Here is a 21,432-nt window from a genome sequence, read left to right as displayed (position 1 = left end):
GGAGGCCGTGGGAGATGCCAGGTGTGGGGGCACGGAGCGCGGCTAACAGGCACGTGGACCGTGGAGAAGGCCTTGCCTTACGCTGCGGAGATGCGAGGCCATCGGGGGTCTTCACTGGGTGGCATGTGACTGGCGTCCATGTTAGGTCATTCTGGCTGCTGTGGTGAAAACAGACTAAAAGGTGAGGTGAGCTGGGCAGAAGCAGAGCTGTGGGGTCTCCCCCAGTGTCACCCGGTGGAAGGGTGTTCTATGCTCACTTGTGGTAGAACAAGTGGGGTTTGCTGAGGTGTGAGGCGTGAGGAAGGTGAGTCTACCATTTGGCCTGAGCAGCTGCCCAGGGTGGGGGGCCGTTTGCTGAGGGGGCAGGTGGGGCAGGACAGGCTGTGGGGGCCGGCCTGGTCCTGCGGGGCAGTGGGCGCCGGGCATTCCTGGGTGGACAGACGTGTTGAGGGGTGGGTGTGGAGCTTGACTGCATGAGGCCCTCTAGGGAGTGGGTGCAGGTGGGAGAGGAGGCGTCAGAGGCCACGCTGGATCCGGGACAGCCAGCGTTTTCAGGGTGGGGAGATGAGGAACCAGCATCAGCGACCAATACCCCAGAAGTGAAGGGACCAACGTGTGCTGAGGAGGAGGAACTGGCCAGCTGTGTCCGTTCATTCTAAGAGGTCAGATGGGGTGGTGACCGGGGCTGGCCCAGGGCTCACTGGTGACCTGGAGCCGGAAGCTTGAATGGAGGGGTCCCCACACGGACTGGAGGAAATGCAGGGAGCTGTCCTCCCCGGGGGACACCGTGGTTGGGTGTCCCGCCGGGCCCTAGGTGCTCGTGAGGACCCTGGCCTTGGCGGCCCACTGCATGGCCAGACCCAGACTTTGCTCTCCCTTCCCGGTGCCAGGCCCAGGGAGCTGGGGTGGGCGGGACAGACATGCTGCTGCCCTGGGAGTGCCAGTCCGTGTCACGTGTGGTGATTGTGCACGTTGGTCAGCCACCTGGAGGAGGGGGCGTGGTGCCAGGACAGGATGAGTAATGACAGGGTGGGGCGGGGGGGGGAGTTTCAGGGGCTCAGGGAAGGTCAGCATCTTGGTGGAGATGAGTTGAAGCGACTATGCCCTGGCTGACGAGTGGAGGGGTGCCCAGCAGAGGGAAGACCCCAAGCGGGCCTCTGAGGAAGGGGAGCCTGCATCCCAGGGGGCCAGTGCAGAGAACTCGGAGGCCTTGCTAGGTGGTAGAACTCCCAGATCCTCAGGTATGAACAGTGGGAAACATTAGAAGAAGGATCTAGACTGGGAGCCATGGAGCTGGAACCTGACATGTACCCGGAGAGGCCATCCCCATTCCACTCAGGGGACCTGTCTGAGCAGCATTGCTGGGACAGCCACGGGGTGACCTGTGAGGAGGGGAGTTGGGCAGAAGGTCTGCAGCCCTCTGGGAGGCTGTGGCCCCACAAGCGAGTGAGAAGGTGACCTTGACACACAGGTGCCCTTGTTCCCGGGCAGGCCTCTCTCTGCCTTGGATGGTTTGGGGTGTCAGGCTAAGCTGTCCCATCTCCTGTGCTTCACAGGGGCGGCCTGTCCATGTGGCTGGATGTCCCCTCAGCCTTTCTTAGGAGAGAAGGTCATGCTGCCCACACTACTGGGCAGACAGGTGGTTTTTCCTTTTAACTGAATTATACCTAACGTGTGCATACCTCCACGTAACTATCACCAGACCAAGATAAAGAATAATCCTAGGGCCGGCTGAGTGGCGCGATGGTTAAGAATTCGCTTGGGATGCCAGAGGGCCCCAGTTCGGATCCCACATATGAGGGCCAGTGACACTGCCCTCCACAGCTAAGATGCTGAACGACAGCTCAACCTGGAGCTGGGCTGCCATGAGTCGCCGGTGACGGCATAGGCTGCAGTCCCTGTGGCAGTGGGTTGCCATGGGCTACCATATGTAGCCGGCAGCCAGTGTGAGCGGCCAGCAGCCGCAGTGAGCGGCCGTCCAGAAGCCGGCGACTGATCTGCCTTGCCTGGGAAGAGCACAATGATGGTGCCAACTTGGGCCAGTGAAGCAACGTCCTCCACAACTAGACTGAAGAACAAAACGACAGCAACTTGTCTGTTCCCCTTCCCCCAATTCCCCAATCAAAATCTTTAGAAAAAAAAAAAAAAGAATAATCCTAGCATCTCAGCCTTTGTGTCCTATCTGAGTCAATAATGTCCCCCCAAAGAAACCACTATTCCCACCTCTGTCACCTAGCTTAGTTGTGCCCATTTTTGAGTCTAATGTAAATGGAAACATGAAAAATCATACACTAGAGGCCTTTGGGGTCTGGCTCATCTGGCTCAGCGTTCTGTCTGTGGGATTCAGCCATGCTGAGCTCAACTCCAGGCTTCCGCTGCTTCTAGTCCTCATCGTCCGAGTGTCACAACTTATTCATTCTACTGTGGATGACATTTCTGTTATTTCCAGGGCTTGGCTATTGCGAACAACACGGCCAGGATTCAGCTAGCACATGTCTAGTCTCTAGGTATTGTCTTGGGTAGATACCCCAGGAGTAGGTTTCTCGGATTATAGGGCATACCTGTGTTTAGCTTCAGTAGATACTGGCTAGTCCTAGTTTGCATTGTAATTAATTGGCTGGCGAGTCATTACGCTGGACCCTCATGACTCCTGGGTAAATGAAAAGTTGAGTGTCTGGAAGGTTCAGGACTGAGAATTGCCTTGTTTATTACAGTCTTGAGCCCCTGCGGGGGCTGAGGGGGAGGCACTGTGTCCTCACTTCTCATGACAACCCTGAGAAACGTCTCCTGCCCCGAGTTAGCGCTAAGAAAACGAGTTCAGAAAGGCTGGCTCACCCACCGTCACCCTGGAGGATGGGGTTCAGGCCGAGGTCTTGTGCCTAGACGGGTGTCCTTCCACTAGACTCAAGGCGCTCTTAGGACACCCCCCACACCCCATGGCCCTTCAGCCCGCTTCTTAGGCACAGGTGCTGACCTGCGAACGGGGCAGACCCTTGGGCCTCCTCTGAGCGCCCCTCCCCGGGCCTCTCTCCTTCAGGCACGAGCTTGCTGCAGGAGGTGGTCTACCTGGTGAGCCAGGGTGCTGACCCCGATGAGATCGGCTTGATGAACATCGACGAGCAGCTCCCGGTCCTGGAGTACCCGCAGCCCGGCCTGGACATCATCAAGGTACTCTGGGCAGGCAGCACCCAGCCCTGTGACCCCTGTGGGGCATTCCTGCAGTTACACCCTGAGTGACAGTTGCTCCTGAGGGGTTCGGGGGGCCTTGTGGGTGGAGGAACAGCAGAGAGCTCCCGGTACCCCCAGGTAGCCAGGAGAGAGAGGCCTGAACCCTTGACGGCGACCCTGGAATTGGTCTGGGTGACTTCAAGGTAGAAAGGAGGCAGATGCCAGGGTAGGGGTGCAGCGGGGAGTGTGAGGGTGAGGGGCCTCGCTGCATCTCCCCCTCACCTTTCCCTGTGGCTCACCCCATCTGTTGAGCTGGGCAGGATGCGTTTGCCTGAGATACGTGGTGTCAAGAATGAAATAACATTATCCGAGGCCTGTCCATTCTACCCCTCAGACATACCTGGAATGTCCCCTCGACCCCTGCCCTCTCTTTCGTTCAGGCCTCAGTTCCTCGGTGGACCGCCTGTCCCTTCTCCCACTAGGTGAGCTTCTGGGCCACTGCTCTCACAATGGAGTCTAAGGTCCCGTGTGAGCCAGTCTCTGCATCCAGCCTCCTGCTGGCTCAGCTGCTCACGACGCTTGTGCATGGCCACGTGGCTTCAGCCTGGTTGACTCGTCCACTGAGCCCTTCAGTAGAGCTGCACTGGGTGCCCACCGTAGGCGGGCACTGCTCTTGGCACTGGGGTGTGGCCGAGAACCAAACTGACACCAGTCACTGCACTCACCCAGCTGGCATTCTAGTGCGGGAGACCGATGGAGAGGAAACCAGGAGGCGTAGTGGTTAAGTGGTGACTTGTGCTAGGCAGGGAGCAAAGCGTGACTGGACGGGGCAGGCTTCTTGGTGGGGACATCAGGTGAGGTCCTGAAAGAGCGGAGGAGCTGGCTGAGTTGAGGCAGGGGAGCCGTGGGTGCAGAATCCCCAGCCCCAGCCAAGTGGCCTGGCATATGTTCCAGGAGCTGCAAGGCCTGTGTGTGAGATGATTGCGATAATCCAGCAGCCTGTCTGCCATGTGCCTTGTGCTTCCTCCGCTGCCCTGCAAGGCCCGTCCTGGTCCTCTGGGCAGACCCCTGTGACCACGATAGGCCGACTCAGGCTGTGGGTGCCCGAGGATGGACCGTGTCTTGTTCACATCTGGCCCCAGGGTCCAGCCTGGAGGGCGGCCATATCTCAGGCTGTAAGTTTGTCAGGTGGAGACCCGCTCTGCCTGGCCTCCAAAAGGTCCTGAGACCTGTGTGTTCTCTGAATGCCTCTCCCCTTGACCCTGCTGCAGGAACTGACGTCTCCTCGTCTCATCAAAAGCCACCTCCCCTACCGTTTCCTGCCCTCCGATCTCCACAACGGTGACTCCAAGGTAATTCCCTGCTCCCCTCCAAGTGGGTTCCTCACAAGTGCAAACACTGGCCTGTCACCCTCATTTGTTCCCAGAGACCCTGGTGTAGCAAGACCCCTGGTACAGGCCGTCTTTGAGCCTGTATCTCTAGCATTTTATCCATGTTTCTAATCTGGGCTTTTCCTCACAGTTGAACTTGGACTTGACCAGCCCAAGTCTAGCCTCTGCCTGTTGAAGGCTGAGGATTCGCAGCTGAATTTTCCCGTTTTCTCAGCTGATGAAGTTTATGAGGCCCATAATTCTTATCACCAGTATCACGACCGGAATTTTCCTGTCTTAGACTGCTCAAGCAATTGTGCTGGCAGATGCTGTTGTGGGGATACGGGTGCATCTCTGCTGAAACAGTGATAGTGAAAAAGCGTGTTTGGCCACGCGCACGTGGGACTGGCCTTACTGCTGGAAACGCGGGGTCAGTGTACCGAGTGGGAGCCTGTGGGTCTGTGAACCTGCGCGGGGCAGCCTGCCTGGGCGGAGAGATCTGCGACTAAGCCCCGCCCTTCCGTCTGCCCGTCCCTCCTCTCCCGACAGGTCATATACATGGCCCGGAACCCCAAGGACCTGGTAGTGTCCTATTACCAGTTCCACCGCTCCCTGCGGACCATGAGCTACAGAGGCACTTTCCAGGAGTTCTGCCGGAGGTTCATGAACGATAAGTGTAAGTGTGCCAGCCGCGTGGACGTCACAACGGTGACGCTCGCTGCTCCCTGCACGCTGGCGCATGCTCCTGCTTGACCCACACCCCCCAGTTCCTACGATCGCCGAGTGCGTCGGGCCTGCTTTCCCCGCTCACAGGAGGAGAAGCTGGGCTCAGGGAGGACGGGAAGCTTGTCCGAGGTTGCAGCTCGTGCAGAGCAGAGCAGGCGTCCTACACAAACGCCCTTCTCTCTCACCACATTGTTGGGGTTCTAAGAAGCCCCCCAATGAAAAGCATCCGTCTTCCTCCCTGGATTCCTATCAGTGAAAGCGGAGGCCTGGATATCTCTGTTGTTGGTGACAGAGGCCAGCGTGGAGGCCGTGGCTTCGTGTGAGAGCCCTGTGGGCCTTTAGCTGGACTTGAGGATCAGGCAGGCTAAGCCCCCAGGCCCAGGCCAGTGTGACCCAGGGCGGGGTACCCAGGGCAAGGGGGAAGGCAGGGTTCTGTTTAAGAAGTTGGTTCCCGGGGGAGAAGGGTGAGCTGGGCGCGTGTGCCTGGGCCCTTCTGTGTCTCCCTCCCCAGAGGTGGAGTGGGCGGGGTCACACGTGTTGCACTGGGACCAGGGAGGCAGCCGTCCCCTTGGCAGTGGTCGGCACCTCCTCACTACAGTTCTGCTCCCCTCGCCCAGATGGCTCCCCCCTTGCCAACCATGGCTTTTCTGGGCACCTTTCCGGGACCGCAAGTGGGCAGTTTAGAGTTTGCATGCAGAAGAGTTTTGAAATAGGTCCTATCCGTACTTTAATTAAGTCTGCACTGAGACTATTCCATACCCAAGTCCGAAAATACACTTCCTGTTTTATTTCCCAATTCAAGTAATGCTCCCGCGATGTGCACTGTCCAACCCAGTCAGGGCTCTGCAGTAAGACTGTGTGATGAGTGTGAGGTAAAGTGCATGACGGACATCCAGGAACAAGCGCCGCAAATTTAAATGGAGCTGGGGCCGCCGAAGGGAGCTGCCTCCCCAGCCTCGCTGAGAACCAGACCAGGCCCCTGGGAGGGGACCCAGCCCCTGCGCCCCGAGGCCCCGAGCCTGAGAACCAGACCAGGCCCCTGGGAGGGGACCCAGCCCCTGCGCCCCGAGGCCCCGAGCCTGCTCAAGGCCCTCTGCCAGGCTCCCTCCCCGCAGCCCGCCCAGGCCCCTCAGGTCTGCCAGGCGTTTGGAGCCAGCCGCTCACATGGTTCCCAAAGCCATGTGCTTAAGTCCCTGCGTGTGCTCCTGTCTTAGCAGAAGCCACAAACAGCAGGTGTCCAAGTTCAAACCTATACAGTGATGTAGGGCTTAGAGCTTCCTGCCCGGGCCAGAGCGGTTAAAAGTGATCCCAATTCAGGCCCGTCCGCGTTTGGAAGGTCACAGCACTGCCCAGCACTGAAGTCCAAGTCCACTCACCCTCGCCGTGGTCCCACAAAGCCCCTCCACGTGTGCACTGAGCCTCCCACATTCTTCCCTCAGCCTGTTCCCAGCCAGCGCCCCACGTCTCCGCTTGTGTTCGCTGGCCCTCGTGTTCGCTGTCCAAGGTTCTGAATAATTTGAACAATAAGATGCAGGGGGAGCAGTGAAGTGACACTTTTACTAAGAAAGCGAGGTCGGAGGACCTGCTGACGGAACTGCATTTGGGTGTTGTGTGACTCACGTGTTCTGGAGGTGGGGGGTGCCCAGGGCCATGGGCCCAGGTGACAGGGACCTTGTGGCAGAAACGCTCTCTGTAGGCAGGATCACTCCCAGAACGGGGCGAGCGAGCTCTCACTCTCCCAGTAATACACTTGGATGAGCACGTTGACCTCTCAGGAGCAGAGGGACTTGGGTGGAGAGGCGGCAGTGCCCTGGCAGAGCCCTTCCCAGGACGGCACATCCTGAGTGTGAAAAGCACCTTCCCCAACAGCAAGGTCCACACCGTCTCTGTACCTGCCAACCAGGGCTCAGAGAGGCAGGCACATGCTATCCCCATCAACCTTGTCCCCTTGTGCAGTGACCGCTGTCCTCACTGCTCGCTGTGCTGTCAGCCCTGTGCTTGTGTGAGTGACCAGCCTCCTTATACCCTCATGGTCCCCAAGGCACCCTGCCTGTCCAGCTCCATGTCATCCCCAGTGGTCACTGGCTGTCTTGCGAGTTTTCTCTTGGAATGGTGGGATTTTCTTATGCTTCATGTTCATGGCCATGGGCTTCTGCTTTGCCCAGGGCCCAGGTCACTGGGACCACAGTCCAGATGTGGGCAGTGACGCAGAGACTTGGGTTCTTTTCTCTGGCCCAGTGGTCTTTAGCCTGGCGATGAGGTGGCTGTCGCTGTCTTCTCTGGACTCCCTTGTCCGTTCTAAACCGGAAGGTGGCTTGGCTGTGTTTGGGGCCTGCCCTGGGGGTATCTCTCCCCAGTGGACAGGAGTGAGCGGGGATGGGCCAGGCTGCCTGTGGGGAGGGTGCTGAGACCTGGGCAGCTAGAGCCCCTGCGGTGAGGAGACTGAGGGGCCAGGAGTTACCCAGCAGTGGTGTCAGAAAAGGCCTTTTGCTGAGTCCCTGTTCTTTCTATTCCATTCACTTCTGCCCATTTGCCCCTCCCCTTCCAGAGCGCCCGCCGCATTCCTCATGAGGTGTGGGGCCGGGGCCTGTCGGCCTAAGAAGGCCACCCCTCAGCAACCCCTCAGCTACCCAGACCCCTGATTAACACTGAGATAGATCCCTCTGGACCCCTCATGGAGCTGTGGGGTCGGGCTGCTGCTGAGCTGCCACCTGCTGGTGAGATGGCAGACTGACACGGGCCGACCAGGAGCAGTAGAAGTCCCCTGCCGCTCCTGGGCCTCAGCAGGACAAGGACGAGCGTCACTGCGCCTTGCCCTGGTCTGACCCCCCCTTCCCTCCAGCCTTCCTCAGGTGCCACCAGAGTGAAAGGAGCACAGGCGACCCCCCCCCCCTCCACAGGCCCTCCTGGGTGAAGAAGAACTGTACACGTGTGCTCTCAGCACCCAGTAGCCCCGGAGGCACAGTTCTGTTGTCACCCCACTCCTGTAGGAAGAGTCTCAAAAAGGCTCAGTGGCCTGCCCAGGTCACACAGCCAGTGCAGGATGTGAGAGGCAGGGCCGCCTCAATCCCGAGCCCTTGACCTTCTCCGGGCCACTCTCCTGCCGTCTCTCCCGTCTGATCTTGCCACCGGGCTTCTGAACCCCCTTGCCAGCCCTCTCCTTCCTGCTGGCTTCCTGCCGCCTCGTCCTGTCCTTGCTTGTCTCACCCTTACTGATCCCAGTGCGGAGAGGGCCCTCCTGTGTCCCTCGGCACTTCCTTCCATGTTGGTCACTCCGTATCGTGGTCCTAGCGCCCTTGGTGGCTCCCGCTAGGCCAGGAACGCCCCGAGCCCTAGACCAGGAGGTTGTAGCCACAGGGCCTGGTGTTTGGGATGGGTGTGTGGGTGAGGGCGCAGGCGGTGTGGCCACCACTCCTGGTGGCCCTGTTACCTGGCGGGTGAGGGCACCACCACCACACAGCCGTTTTTTGGCTGCGGCCGCCCTGTTTCACGTGAAAGCCCCTTTGGAAGATTCCTGCAGGGACCCTCATGGTGGGGGCAGCTCGGTGTGACTAGGCCGTGAGAGCCAACAGTTTTAAGAAGAACGTCGAGAAGCAGCCTGGCTACACTCATCACCCACCTGCCCATGTGACCCCTCCCCACACCGAAGCCCTGAGGAGTGTAGGGAACGCGGGGGCTGTGGTGTGGGGTGTGAGCCGTTGCGTGATAGCAGGGGGCACGCTGCCTTCCTCATCTCTCTGACTTCCGGGCTCTGCCTAGGATTCTGCTGTGGCCCTCTTGCCTGGCAGGGCCCTGTGCTGGCATCTGTCTTAGAGCCTGCTGTACTCCCACCCCCACCAGCAAAACCGACTGGCCCCGTGTCCCAGTTCCTCTGGGCATCGTTCTCTTCCTGATGACCACGTTACACACACAAACTCACCCATGCCCCAGGTGAGCAGAGGCCTTCACCCCAACAGTCAGGTCTTCAGGGCATCTGGAAGGTGGGGGAGGTGACGGGCTGAGGACTGTTGGCAGGACAGACTCTCACAGGGAGCCAGGGGACGTGGGACTTCGGAAGGGGCTCCTCTGTGGGGCCGTCCCCCACCAAGCTCAGAGCTGTTGCTTTCTTCCTGAATCGCAGCCCCTGGGCAGTAGGAGGGGCGCCTTCTGGAAGGCGGGAGCGAGGCCACCGTACAAAGCACGCTTCCTCCATGTGGCCGTGACTCACTTGTCCCCTTGTCTCCACAGTGGGCTACGGCTCCTGGTTCGAGCACGTGCAGGAGTTCTGGGAGCACCGCATGGACTCCAACGTGCTTTTCCTCAAGTATGAAGACATGCACCGGGTGAGTGTCGTGGGGGCAGCTGCTGAGGGCACAGCGCCTGGGCTGTGCTGGCAGGGGCGCAGGGCGAGCGGCATGGAGGGCTTCAGGAACCCTGGTCTTATTTGCCTGCCCGCCCCAAAAGCAGAGCAGCAGCCAGCCCGGCCTTTCTGCTACCCAGCGCCCTCTCCGTATGCTGGTCACCAGCTCGGGGCCAAGGGCTGAGCCGGCAGAGTCACAGTTTCTCATCTCTCAGCCTGTTGGCCTTTGACGGGCGGTTCTCAAACTGCCTGCGGACCTGTGGGTCTCCCTTTGAATCGATTCCTGTGATGAATGTTTCTGAGTGTCTGCAGAGTGTGGAGAAGGAAGCGGGTGTGAGACAGCTGTTGAATGATGGTGCCAGGCCGGGCCATGGCAGTGGACCTGGCCTGCGCCCTGGAGAGCTTGCTGACTGGAAGTGGGGGGGTTAATGTGTCACATGTCAGTCACGTCATCACCACCATTGTCATCAGCACTTTTTTTTTTTTAAGATTTTTATTGGGGAGCTGGGGGATGGGAACAGCGCTGGGGAATTGGGGGAAGGGGAACAGACAAGTTGCTGTCCTTTTGTTCTTCAGTCTAGTTGTGGAGGACGTTGCTTCACTGGCCTAAGTTGGCACCATCATTGCGCTCTTCCCGGGTGAGGCACATCAGTCGCCGGCTTCTGGACGGCCGCTCACGCTGGCTGCTGGCCACACACGGTAGCCCATGGCAACCCACTGCCACAGGGGCTGCAGCCTACGCCGTCGCCGGCGACTCACGGCAGCCCAGCTCCAGGTTGAGCTGTTGTTCAGCATCTTAGCTGTGGAGGGCAGTGTCACTGGCCCTCATATGTGGGATCCGAACCGGGGCCCTCTGGCATCCCAAGCCAGCTCTTAACCATCGCGCCACTCAGCCGGCCCTGTCATCAGCACTTTTGAAAGCTTCCTGTGTGCAGTGTCCTGGCCGTGGCTCTTTGCGTGTGTGTTAATGCCCTTAATTTGAGACCAGGTTTACCCTCCGCTGGGCCTGTCTGTAGCGTGTAGAGAGGAGTGTGCTGATGACGCTCCTCTCTCACTGGGAACGAGAAGCGGCCTCTGCACGCCTCTCCCGCTCTGCCTCCTTTCCCTTTGCTCCGCTCCACTTGGCTGCTGAGCTTTTCAGAGCTGCTTCTACCCCTGAGCCGCTTCAGCGAGGCGCACATCCCTCCCACACAGACACACGCACCACACCCCCAAGCTGCTCTGTTGGGGTCTCCTGTGACCGCCACGCTGCTCCTACAGTGGTTGGTCGGTCGAGCTCGGGTCCCGTCTCCCTCGGCCGCCCCCGGCAGCATGAGGCGGGCATTGCCACACTGCCCTGCGTCCTGCTCCCTTCTCCTTGACGTCCTGCCAGCAGCACGCGCGGGCCTCAGCTCAGCTCTCGTTTCCTTCCATCCGTGCTCCCTCCCTGGCGACAACCCCAGGCCAGATGTGCACCTCTTCAGACTCTCCATCTGCCCCTTGGCGCCTGTGTGGGTATCAGGTAGAGACCGCAGACTTCACGTGTGCAAAGCAGACGGCAGGTCCCCTCAAGCCCTCCACACTTCCTCCCGTCTAAGTTCATGGCAGCCAACTGCATCCTCCGCTGCTCGGGCACAAGTCTGGAATCAGCCTCGATTTCTCGCTCTCTTACATCCTATGTCTGTTTTCCAAATCCTGTCGTTTGACCTTTAAAATCTCCCCCTCATCTGACCGTTTCTCCCAGTTCTGCCCCGTGTCCCTGGGCCAAGTCAGCTGCCTCTCTTGCCTGGATCATGGCAGCCGTGCCAAGCGGCCTCAAAGCTTCTCCCAGGCTGTGCCCCTGCCTGCAGTGTCCCTCCCCCAGATGCCCACACGGGTCGCTCTCACTCCTTTCAGGCCGTTGTCCCTAGAGTGACACCTTCCCTGATCCCCACTTAACTTCGACTCCCTTCCCCGTCCCCAGCACGCCTCTTCTGCATTTATCATCATCTGATGCATTTTGCTGTGCGTGTCTTTATTTTACTTGCTGTCTCTGAGACCAGAATAAACTCCTTCAGGACTAGGAATTGTGTCTGTCGTGTCCATGCACCTAAGTCAATGCCGGACACATACGAGGCTCTCGGTATTTGCAGAACGAATGAATGGCCTTCGAGGTAGACCCCTCCCCTCCTTTTTAGAAACCAGAGGCACGGGGGTGGAGCTTGCCTGGCCGTGCCTCTGTCGTGAGTACAGCCGGGCTCTGCCCTGGGCATCGTCGCCCAGAGCCCGTGCCGTAACTGCTGCCCGGTGGCGCAGCGTGAGCAGCCTGAGGGCTGGAGCTCAGGTAAAGGGACACCTGGGGAAGGATGTCTGGGGCGAGCTGGGCGGGCTGGTCTGTGCGTGAGGGAGCTCGTGGTGTTCAGTCGCACCCATGTCACTGCAGTGAACAGACAAGGCTGCTAGTGACAGTGGCTGACAGCTGCACAGGCATTTTCGGCCGCACAGCAGCCGGCAGCCAGGTGGGAGCCCTGGTGGGGAGAAGGCCGGCTGGGAGCTGAACTGGGAGCAGGGTGGTGATGAAGGGGATGAAGTCGGAGGCGGGGCTGGAGCTGGGCATCCACAGGGGCAGAGAGGCCAGCCCTCCACCTCATAGCGGGCATCCAGGAGAATTCAGGCGGATTACAGCCCTTCGTTTCATTTGTATACGTCTCTGTATCCACCACCCAGATCAAGATTTAAACCTTCCAGCTTGTTCTGGCTGACACCCCACTTCCCAGAGGCAGCCACCATTCTGACCTCTGTCACCAGAGACTAGTTGTGCTGGGTTGGAGCCGCCCATAAATGGAGTCACGTGGCGTGCACTTAGTGTCTGGGAGACTCGCCTGAGCTGGTTTGTTCTTTGTTTCTGTGTAGTTCACAGAGGCAGGACTGTGGCTCAGGGTGTTACCCACTGAGTGGAGGTGCTGCTTTCCATTTCGGGGTAGTTTTGAATAAGTGCTGTGCGTGTTCCCGCGCCTCAGTGGGCATGCACATTCTTTGCATTGGGCGTATACGGGAGTGGGTGCTGGGTCCGCTGTTTGTGATTCTGCCCCCCTGTGACACGGCAGCACCCCTCCACGTAAACGTGGGGGAGGAAGGCGAAGCCCCTCGCCCGTCAGCTGTCCACACACCTGCGGGGCCAGGCTGGGCTGGCAGGTTCTTCCAGGAACTTCGTTAACTCACCCACGAGTGACAACCATTTTAAATGTTAAACCACAAGGGGGCAGAAGGCCAAGTTTACGTGAACTTCAAAGCTCAAATACACACTTTTCAGCCTGGCTACTCTGGACTCTGCCCCATGCCCTCAAAGTGGAGTGAGTGGTCATTCTTGTCTGCTTTAATGATCTCCGAGTAAAGGTCCAGACCACCTGCTGTACCTGCCTGTCACAGCCGGGACTCCAGGTTCTGCTCAAGCCTGTCTGATGCCTCAGTGGCCTCCCTACCCCCACAGTCTGAGTTTTAGCTTCTAATTGGCAAGTGTTGATTCTTTTTTCAGAAACCTCAATAATGCTATGGCATGTCTTTAATAGAGATTAAGTGACTACCATCACATTTTTAGGAATTCATGTTATTTACATTTTGATCCAAAAAATGAGCCCTGAGGCAATAGCATTGGTCCCCAGGAGTGTGCACCAGGCCTGGCGTGTTCTCATCGCGGTGTTTGATTGACACTTCACACTTGAGCTGTCACCACCTCATCCGTCCACGTGGGGGTTTCCACACCCCTGCCTTCCCTGTCACCCCTCACTGTGGCTGCCCCAGTCTATTGCCCCATGAATCCTGCAGTAGCTCGAGCCATTCTCCCCAGCCACAGGTGGGGAAGCCCCTGACTGCCCCGATGGCAGGGAGGGTAGTCAGCAGTGGGACCCCGCCTGCTGGCACAGTGTGGCTTCCTAACCGCGAGCAGCCCTGTGGCATGCAGCCAGTGCACGTGACAGACGTGCCTTCCTCTAGGGTGGGTGTTACACCAGTGGCCCAGTTAGGACTCTGTCGGCCGCTCCAGCAGTCTGGCGATGGGCCAACTGTGTCCCTCTCGTGTGTCCTTCTGAAGGCCAGGTGTCTTAAATCTCTATCGCTCTTTTTTACCTTTTAAATAGAAATACCAAGTGACAGGTGAGAGGCGCTGTTTTTCCTTTGTTTGTGCTGACGCCTGTTGCGCAGCTGACCCCTCTCCCAGCTAAGCCCTGTGCTCTGGCCTGTGGGAGCCCCAGGGGGAGAAGCAGCTGGAGGCAGGACCGGAGCCGTGGTGATGACTGTGGGGGCTCAGAGCAGAGCTGACGCTTAAACCAGCTTTCCCAGAACTTTCCTTAAGGTTTGGGAAATGTAGAAACGAAATTAAACAGGCTCCTTCACTGTAGGCCTTCTCAGAGGCTTAGGGTGCTCGTTTTCTTTTATAAACCTGCACAAGAGGAAACAGTTCCAGTGTTTTCCTAATGTGACCCAGACACTGCAGCATTTGGGGACTGCCTGTGACAGCTCAGGGTTCTGGGCAGAACACGTGGCGACACACGGCTTGAGAATATGAGGTGCCTTGCTGTACACAGTAAGTCCTCACTTAACAATGTCTATAGGTTCTGCAATTTTAGGAGAAAGGACAACATATAAATGCAACCATTTTTACCGCAGGCTAATTGATATAAACAGGAATTAATTTCCCATGGAATCTCAATGTGATAATGAAACAAAATTGAATAAAAGGATGTTATTCGAGGACCTGCTGTATTTCCCAGGGAGCGTGGTGGTGGTGGTGGGGAGGGGCTGTGTGTGTGTGTGGTGAGCAGGTGGGCGTGGCGGGCAGGTGGGCGTGGCGGGCAGGTGGGCGTGGTGGGCAGGTGGGCGTGGCGGCAGGTGGGCGTGCTTGCTCCAGGACTCTTAGGGCCCCTCAGTAAAGCTCCTGCTGTCAGGAGTGGTGGAGTGATGGGGACTTGAGATGGCTTTAGGTCAGCGGGCCAAGTGTAAGTGAATCTTGCTTCAGACCCAGCCAGCTCCCCCTGCCAGGCGAGCGGGGCAGCCCTGGGGCCTGGCTGGGGTCCCCAGGGGCCTCCTTGCTCTCTCAAGTGCCAGTCTCGACTCGAGCTGATGGATGGAAGAAAAGGGAAGAAGAGAGTGAGCTGCTCTTGCTCCTGACACAGTCCGAGGTGGATGTTTACGTCTTGCTACTGTTTTAAAATGACCACAAGTTTATCAAACTCATGTCCGCTTCCAGAGTCCCCAGAGGACCTGGGTTTCGATTCCAGATGTGCCCACTGAGCACTGAGTGCCCTTGGGCCGTTTCCTAACCTCTGGATTTTACTTCCAGACAAGGCCCCGCCTGGTGTCAGGACTAAGTGGGGCAGTCAGTGTGTACACAGCCCAGCATGGCGTCCAGCCCAGAGTTGGCAGTCAGTAAAGGCATCGCTTCTGATGAGCTCCCTGCTCTCTGCTCTTGTCTTCCAGGACCTGGTGATGATGGTGGAGCAGCTGGCCAGATTCCTGGGGGTGACCTGTGACAAGGCCCAGCTGGAGTCCCTGACCGAGCATTGCCACCAGCTGGTGGACCAGTGCTGCAATGCCGAGGCTCTGCCCGTGGGCCGGGGTACGCGCCTCTGCCCACCTCCCTCTGCCTCGGCCCAGGGCCCAGGGCCCGGTTCCCCTCGCTGCCGGTGTCCCTTGTCCCCCACATCAGCGTTCTGCCTCCCTGTGTCTCGTGTCTCTAGAGCACTCTGCCCTGCGGGGGGACAGAGGGCCATCTGGAAGCTGGGCCTGTTGGCGGCACAGCCACAGCGGAGTGCGCTCCTGCTGCTGTGTGTCGTCACCCAGCAAACGTGTTAGCTCCCAGGAGGGGCGGCCGTGACTGCCGGGATGGTTCGGGCTTTGCGGGCATGTGCTCTAGCAGGTGCCTTCCCAGATGGCCCCACAGAGCAGGACCCAAGGTTGGGTTTGGGGCTGTGAGATTTCGAAGCTCCCAGCTGCAGATGGATTCCTCAGCCTTTAGCTGGCTTGTGGGAGTTAAATGATAGAGTGGGAGAGCCCCCATATGAGGAAGTGCCTTTCCTGGTGTTCACTTGGTGGGTGCTGGCGGCAAAGGTGCTCCCCCTGCCCCAGGGGGGAGGGTGTGAGCAGAAAGCACAGGCCTCCCCCAGGTTGACCTGCTGTATCACGGGGAGGCGGCCCAGGGAGCTATTTCCTGGGCGTGAGCAGTTTGAAGTGGGGAAGGTATTCCAGGTGGGAATCCGTTCCACATCCACCGAGGCTGCTTGATGGTGGAGAGCTCAGGCGTTCACACCCCCTGAGCCCCGAGGGGTGTCCAGAGGGGTGTCCATGGCCATGTAAGCTGCCTCCTGATGAGCGTGAGCTGCCTCTGCCACCCGAGGTTGGTTCCTGGCTGTGAGAATCTGGAGCTTTCCCAGGTGGCCAGAATGCTGGGAGGGGAGGCGGGGGACACAGTGTTCTGCAGCCCGTCTCAGACACACAGGGAGCTACCTGGCTGGTGACAAAAGGGTGGGGCGCTCATCACAGCCGCGCTGCGTCCTGGGGAAGTGCCTTCGGTCAGGCCTCTGAGCTTAGAGAGCTCTTTGTCCTCTAAAAAGGGCTGATGGCCGCCGCTGGCTAACAGGGCTGTTCTGAAGGTCAAGTGCACTCCCTTCCCGTAAAGGCAGAGCAGTCAACTCTCCCAGGAATAAAACTGAAACCTAAACACCTCGCAATTTATTTCCTGGCTGCATCCTCACAAATATTTATGATTTAAAATTTATTTGGTCTTTTTTAGTTTTTCTTTTGCTGTGTTTTGTTATCCTTGGGTGTGACCTTCTTCAAAATACCCCTTTTGGTTCATTTGTGTGGTGAAGAAGTGTTGTGAGCATACTGCGTGCCATATGCTCCCTTTGATGTGTTTGCTTTGTCATTGTTTACCTTGGTTTTGCTTTATTTCAGTTTTTTGATTTTGTTTTCTTTTAGCACATTGCCTCTTTGCTCAGAAGACCTCCCTGCGTTGGTGAGAGTGCAGGGGCTGGAGTAGCCAGCTGCATTGCTTAGATTTGATTCATATCACAGCATAAATTGCACTGTCTTGATTCCAAATCCTAAACCAGGTGGGTGACTCCTTTGATGAGCTCTCAGCTGCCTCAGTTGAGAAAAATAATCATAGAAAAAAAATATATAGTCTGGTTGGTCTAGAAGCTCCTAATTTTGTCCCTTAGGTATCGTTAGCAGGTAGCAGGAACAATTTGTCTTGCTTTTTTCCCTCTGCAACACTGATATCGTTTTTATTACCGGAGAGAAAACCCTTGTCATGTTGGATATATTAGCTCAGCATTTGCAGGGTTGCAATTTCATACCTGAGGTCCTGCCAGGACAAGGATGGCTGTTAATAATGGCATTAATGAAGGATGTTTGCAGACTGGCAGAGCTCTGATCTCAGAGCTCAGATCTCAGAGGTGCCGACGGTGAAAAGGGTTCTGAACCACCGTTTCAGTCCCTGAGGCTGTTGCTGAAAAGCATAATGACAGCACTCCTGCGCTGGGGTATGGGTGCAGGGGTGACCGCTCTGGCTGGTGGGCGGTGGGCATCCCCACTTTCGACATCTTCGCCGGGGGTATTTGACCAGACCAACTGAAGATTCTGTCACTGACAGGAAGGTGGGTGGGGCCAGCAGTTTTGGGGTCACTTTGAGCTTCCTCCCTTTTTCCTTAAGCATCAACAAGCGGTCGCCCTAGGCCTGTACCTCAGCCTGCAGGCTCGGCTGCTGCCCGTCTGCCCAGCCGGCTCTGGTCCTCGGACCAGCCTCCCTGAGCTGCAGCCGGCTGGAGCACCTGAGGGGCGCTCCTGACTTGCTTGGTGCTGAGTCGAGATCTTGTTGCCGCACACGCTTGGCATCAAGTCACAGAAGCTAGTTTACAGCAACTGTTTCCTCCCTCCCCGAGGCTGCGGGCAGGCTTCACTCAGTCTCCCCCTGGTCAGGCGGCCTCCTGCTCGCCATAAAATGTTCTGCCTTTTTGGGTGATTTTTTTTTTTTTGCTTTTCAAATTCTGCAGAAGCAAGTGCTGCCCTAGTTGAGCTGTTGAGCCGTGAGTAAGTATGTGGGGTCATGGAGACCCCAACTCCACATGGTGCCAGGGTGGTGGATCCGTTCCCAGACACTGTGCACCCTCCGGGTGTTGAGAATCACCACCGCTCTGTGCCCAGGTGTCGGGCTCCAGCAGGGAGCAGGGGCAAAGGTGGTCCTTGCGGCCTCGGCTCTGCACGTGTGTGGTGCTGGGCTCCCCAGGCAGGCAGGACACCAGGACGACAGGCTTAGGGAGGCAGGTTCAGCACGTCTGTAATTCACATGGCCTGTCGTGCCCCCATAGGACAAGTTCAGAGGGGCCGGGAACGGATCTGGAAGGTTCCAGATCCTTTTCCGAAGCTTCCTCTGGTTCGGCGGCTGGCCTGACAGCACCGATTCAGCAGGTCTGCTCGATTGTGTTTCAGGGAGAGTCGGGCTGTGGAAGGACATCTTCACCGTCTCCATGAACGAGAAATTCGACCTGGTGTACAAACAGAAGATGGGGAAGTGCGACCTGACGTTTGACTTTTACTTGTAGTAACCGCCCCAGCACACCTGCATGCTCACAGTCCCCAGACACCACTAGCTACAAGTCCTGCAGGCACCCATCTGTTACCCGCCAGACAAGCTCCGGAAGCGCCGTGACCGTGGCGGGGAAGGGAGAGCGGAGGGCTTGGAGGCGGTGGGATGGCTTCCGTCCCTGCGCTGTCCCGCCTTTGGAGCTTGAAGTCTCCACATGTCTGATTACAAACATAAAGATTGCAGTTCTGCTGGCCGGTACCCTAAGTGCAGAGTCTGTAACATATGCAACTAGAATGTCTGCCGTTTACAACCCCACATTATTTATTGTATTTTATAGAGCTTTTCACTGGAAATCTAAATAAATGTCAGTAAACCAAATAAAAGCGCATTTCCAAGGGGACTCAGGAGCGAGCCACGCCCGAATGCTGGAAGGATCTCAGGGTTGACTCCTTATGTTTGTAGTTTTCTTCTGTAAGGCACAGCCGCTCAGTGTTCACCTGGGTCTGAGAGAAAGGTGAGGCCACAGATGAGTTTGGGGGGGGGGGAAGACGGAGTGAGAAAAGGGAGTTTATTCTTTGTAACCTCCCTGAAATAAAGCAGAAGCTGTCCACTAGGGCATTTTCAGAAGGGGTGGAACATTTCATGAGGAGACCCGTTACTGTAGCGACGAGACTGCCTCGGAGACCCTGAGCACACTTGCAGTTTGAGTTCTCAGCCTGAGGCTTTTGGTCCCTGAAACAGAAGCCTGGCAAGCGTTCACTAGTGTTCAGGTGGTTTTGTCCGTACCTGAGGTGCAGCCACGCGAGAACCGCTCTGCAGGTTTAATGCGTTTTGCTCAGAAGCCTGGCCATCCGCCTTCGTCTCTGCCCACCCTGCACCTCAGTGTATCTGGGGGAGCAGAGGTGGTATCTTTACTGCCCCCGCCACCTGCTTCATTTTCTGGCAGGTGGGCACTGGCCCACATTTGGCTGGAGAAGTGGACGGCCGGCTAAGCAGCTTGTATGCGTGTTGCCACCGTGGTGGGACTGGGGTGGTCTCGGGCATTTATGTGGCTGGGAAGTGCCCACAGTGGTTGTCAGATGGGTCACTGCTGTGTAAGGGGTCTGTTCTGTGTCGCGTCTTTGAAAAGGTGCAGACATGCACTTGTGTTTTATTTGTGAAGGGGAGCAGCTGGGATGGGGCAGGTGGCATGTGGTGTGGCATGGTGGGCTGGGCCCCTTCCCTGTGTATCTGTGAGGGGGCTGCCTTCTGTGAAGTTTTTTTTCTATTTTTCTATTTTTAGTACTGAATGGATGTTACCGAGCACGCGGATGCTTCTGAGCTTGCTTGCCTCTTTAATAAAGACACGTCCCATGCCTTGTGTCAAGCGTGTGCTGACGGGTGGGGGGCCCCCACATGGTCCCCAGCACTCAGGGTAGCGTGAGTGTGAGCCCTGCTGACACCCCGACACTGGGACTGACTGCACTGGGTCACAGGCCCGTGTCGATTGAGCAGTTTCACTTAGATGCGAACATTCCACGGGTTGAGTTCGCCTCACTATTTGTTCACATTTGATACCTTCGATAAGCTGAAATGAAAGGAAGGGTGGGGGCAGAAGAAGAAAGCAAGGGGGGAGGCGTGGGGGATGCAGGTATCTCCCCCCTCTGCCTTGGGACGTCCCATTGTGGGGGTGGCGTGGGAGGGGGTGGCAGAGGTTACACTTCACTGTGAAGTCCAAAGTCTGTCTTCCCTGTTCCTTGTGGAAAGAGAACCCAGGACATTGTTTTATCTGCAAAATCTCGAGCTGCCTGGAAAATCCTGTTAGTTTTCCAACGGACTAGTTCCTTCTGGTCTGAGGTGAAATCTCAGAATGTACTTTGGCATCGGGAATTCCCCAGAGCCCAGGTGAGTTTATGGAATAAATATCCCTGAGGGCCGGCCCCCAAATCATGTACAAACCATCTAAAACCAGAAAGTCAAGGTCAAGTCCATGAAGCAAGAGGTGAGGAAGCAGTGTCATGTGTCTGCGTGCTCGTTTGTCGAATGCGCCCCTGGCCCTGCTTGGTCGATACTTCACTATGTGATATGGGCTTGAGCACCTACCACGCGTCAGATGCCATTGTGGGCACACGGGCTCCAGCAGCCAGGCAGAGAAGGGCCAGCCCCGGGGCATTTACCCTCTGCTGGGGAGACATCACAAAACCTGACGCGAGTTCAGCTCCAGCACTGCGGGGCCCAGTGAATGACGACATGTTCCTGGAGGACCAGGGGACTGCAGGGCGTGAGGGGCCAGAGCGGCAGGGCGAGGAGTGTGCTGGGCAGCTGTGGAGGCTGGCGTGGCAGGGACGCAGTGTGGGGGGGGGTGCCGGGTGCCAGCTCACAGGGTCTCAGGTCATGAGAGTTCGTGCCAACAAAAAGGGGAGCTCAGGAGCCTTTAGTCCGAGGAATGCCACCCGGTTTGCATTTTTCAACGCTCGCCTGGCGCTGTGTGAACAGATTGCTGGTTGAGGGGACCTTTACTCTGGTTGTGATTCTGCGTACACCACGTGGGACGTGGGGGCTGTGTTGGAACATCTCCGAGGTGCCTTCTGACCGAACTGGTTCTCAGCATTCACGGGCAGCGTGTGTGGGGACTGGTACCTGTGGCTCCTGGCTTGCCTTGGCCCACTTGGAGCTAAGAGAGTAAGTCAAGGCCAGAGGTGCTGTGAGCCCACAAGTAAAGCGGGTTAGGAGAAGGGAACGGTGGGGAGGGGCGGTGGCATCAGGGTGCAGGAGGGGTGAGTAGGGCCAGGAGGGTAGAGCGGCCTAGGCAGGTTTTACAAAACAGCCACCAGAGGATTCCCAAACGCCAGGGTCCGTGACAGGATTCACTGTTGCCTGGCCTCCTGACTTCACAGACCATAAAATCCTGAAAAGGATTTTTGGGGACCAGCATACAGCTCCTCACCAGGCTGGGACTGTACCGGGCCTTCTTCCTGGCCCGAACACTGTGCCACTTGGAGCCTGTCATTTGTTTTCCTCCACGCTGGACCCAGTTTCTTCATCTGAGAGGACCAGGGTGGGCCTTGCCAGCACCCACTAGGTGGCCCTCTCACCTAAGCAGGCAAGTCACTTAATTTCTCTGATCCGGTGTCATCATTTATGCAGTGGAGGTAACCTACGTCCTGCTCACTCAATAGCATGGAGGTAACAAGAGGGAAGTGGCTTTCAGAGCACAAATAAAACCCACACTGGATGGTCCGTACCCTGCACTGTCGGCGAGCGCCGCCTAGTGGCCACGTCAGAGATGACAGCTTCATAGTTCACAG

The 21,432-nt window shown here is 57.5% G+C and overlaps 1 protein-coding gene across 1 annotated transcript in view; it reads left to right on the top strand.

Moving 5' to 3' along the window:
* The window catches only part of SULT4A1 (sulfotransferase family 4A member 1), a 33,684-nt gene extending 14,183 nt beyond the window's left edge, over positions 1-19,501 (top strand). The window contains exons 2-7 of the mRNA XM_019632349.1: positions 3,038-3,168; positions 4,440-4,520; positions 5,088-5,214; positions 9,492-9,586; positions 15,037-15,175; positions 18,049-19,501. Coding sequence (XP_019487894.1) covers positions 3,038-3,168; positions 4,440-4,520; positions 5,088-5,214; positions 9,492-9,586; positions 15,037-15,175; positions 18,049-18,161 — 686 coding nt within the window. The 3' untranslated portion in view covers positions 18,162-19,501. The remainder of the gene's footprint in view (positions 1-3,037; positions 3,169-4,439; positions 4,521-5,087; positions 5,215-9,491; positions 9,587-15,036; positions 15,176-18,048) is intronic.
* Positions 19,502-21,432: the final 1,931 nt, after the last annotated feature.

This window comes from Hipposideros armiger, unplaced genomic scaffold (genome assembly GCF_001890085.2).
Source record: "Hipposideros armiger isolate ML-2016 unplaced genomic scaffold, ASM189008v1 scaffold_1129, whole genome shotgun sequence".
Classification (NCBI taxonomy): Eukaryota; Metazoa; Chordata; class Mammalia; order Chiroptera; family Hipposideridae; genus Hipposideros; species Hipposideros armiger.
This window is presented reverse-complemented; position numbering and strand designations above follow the sequence as displayed.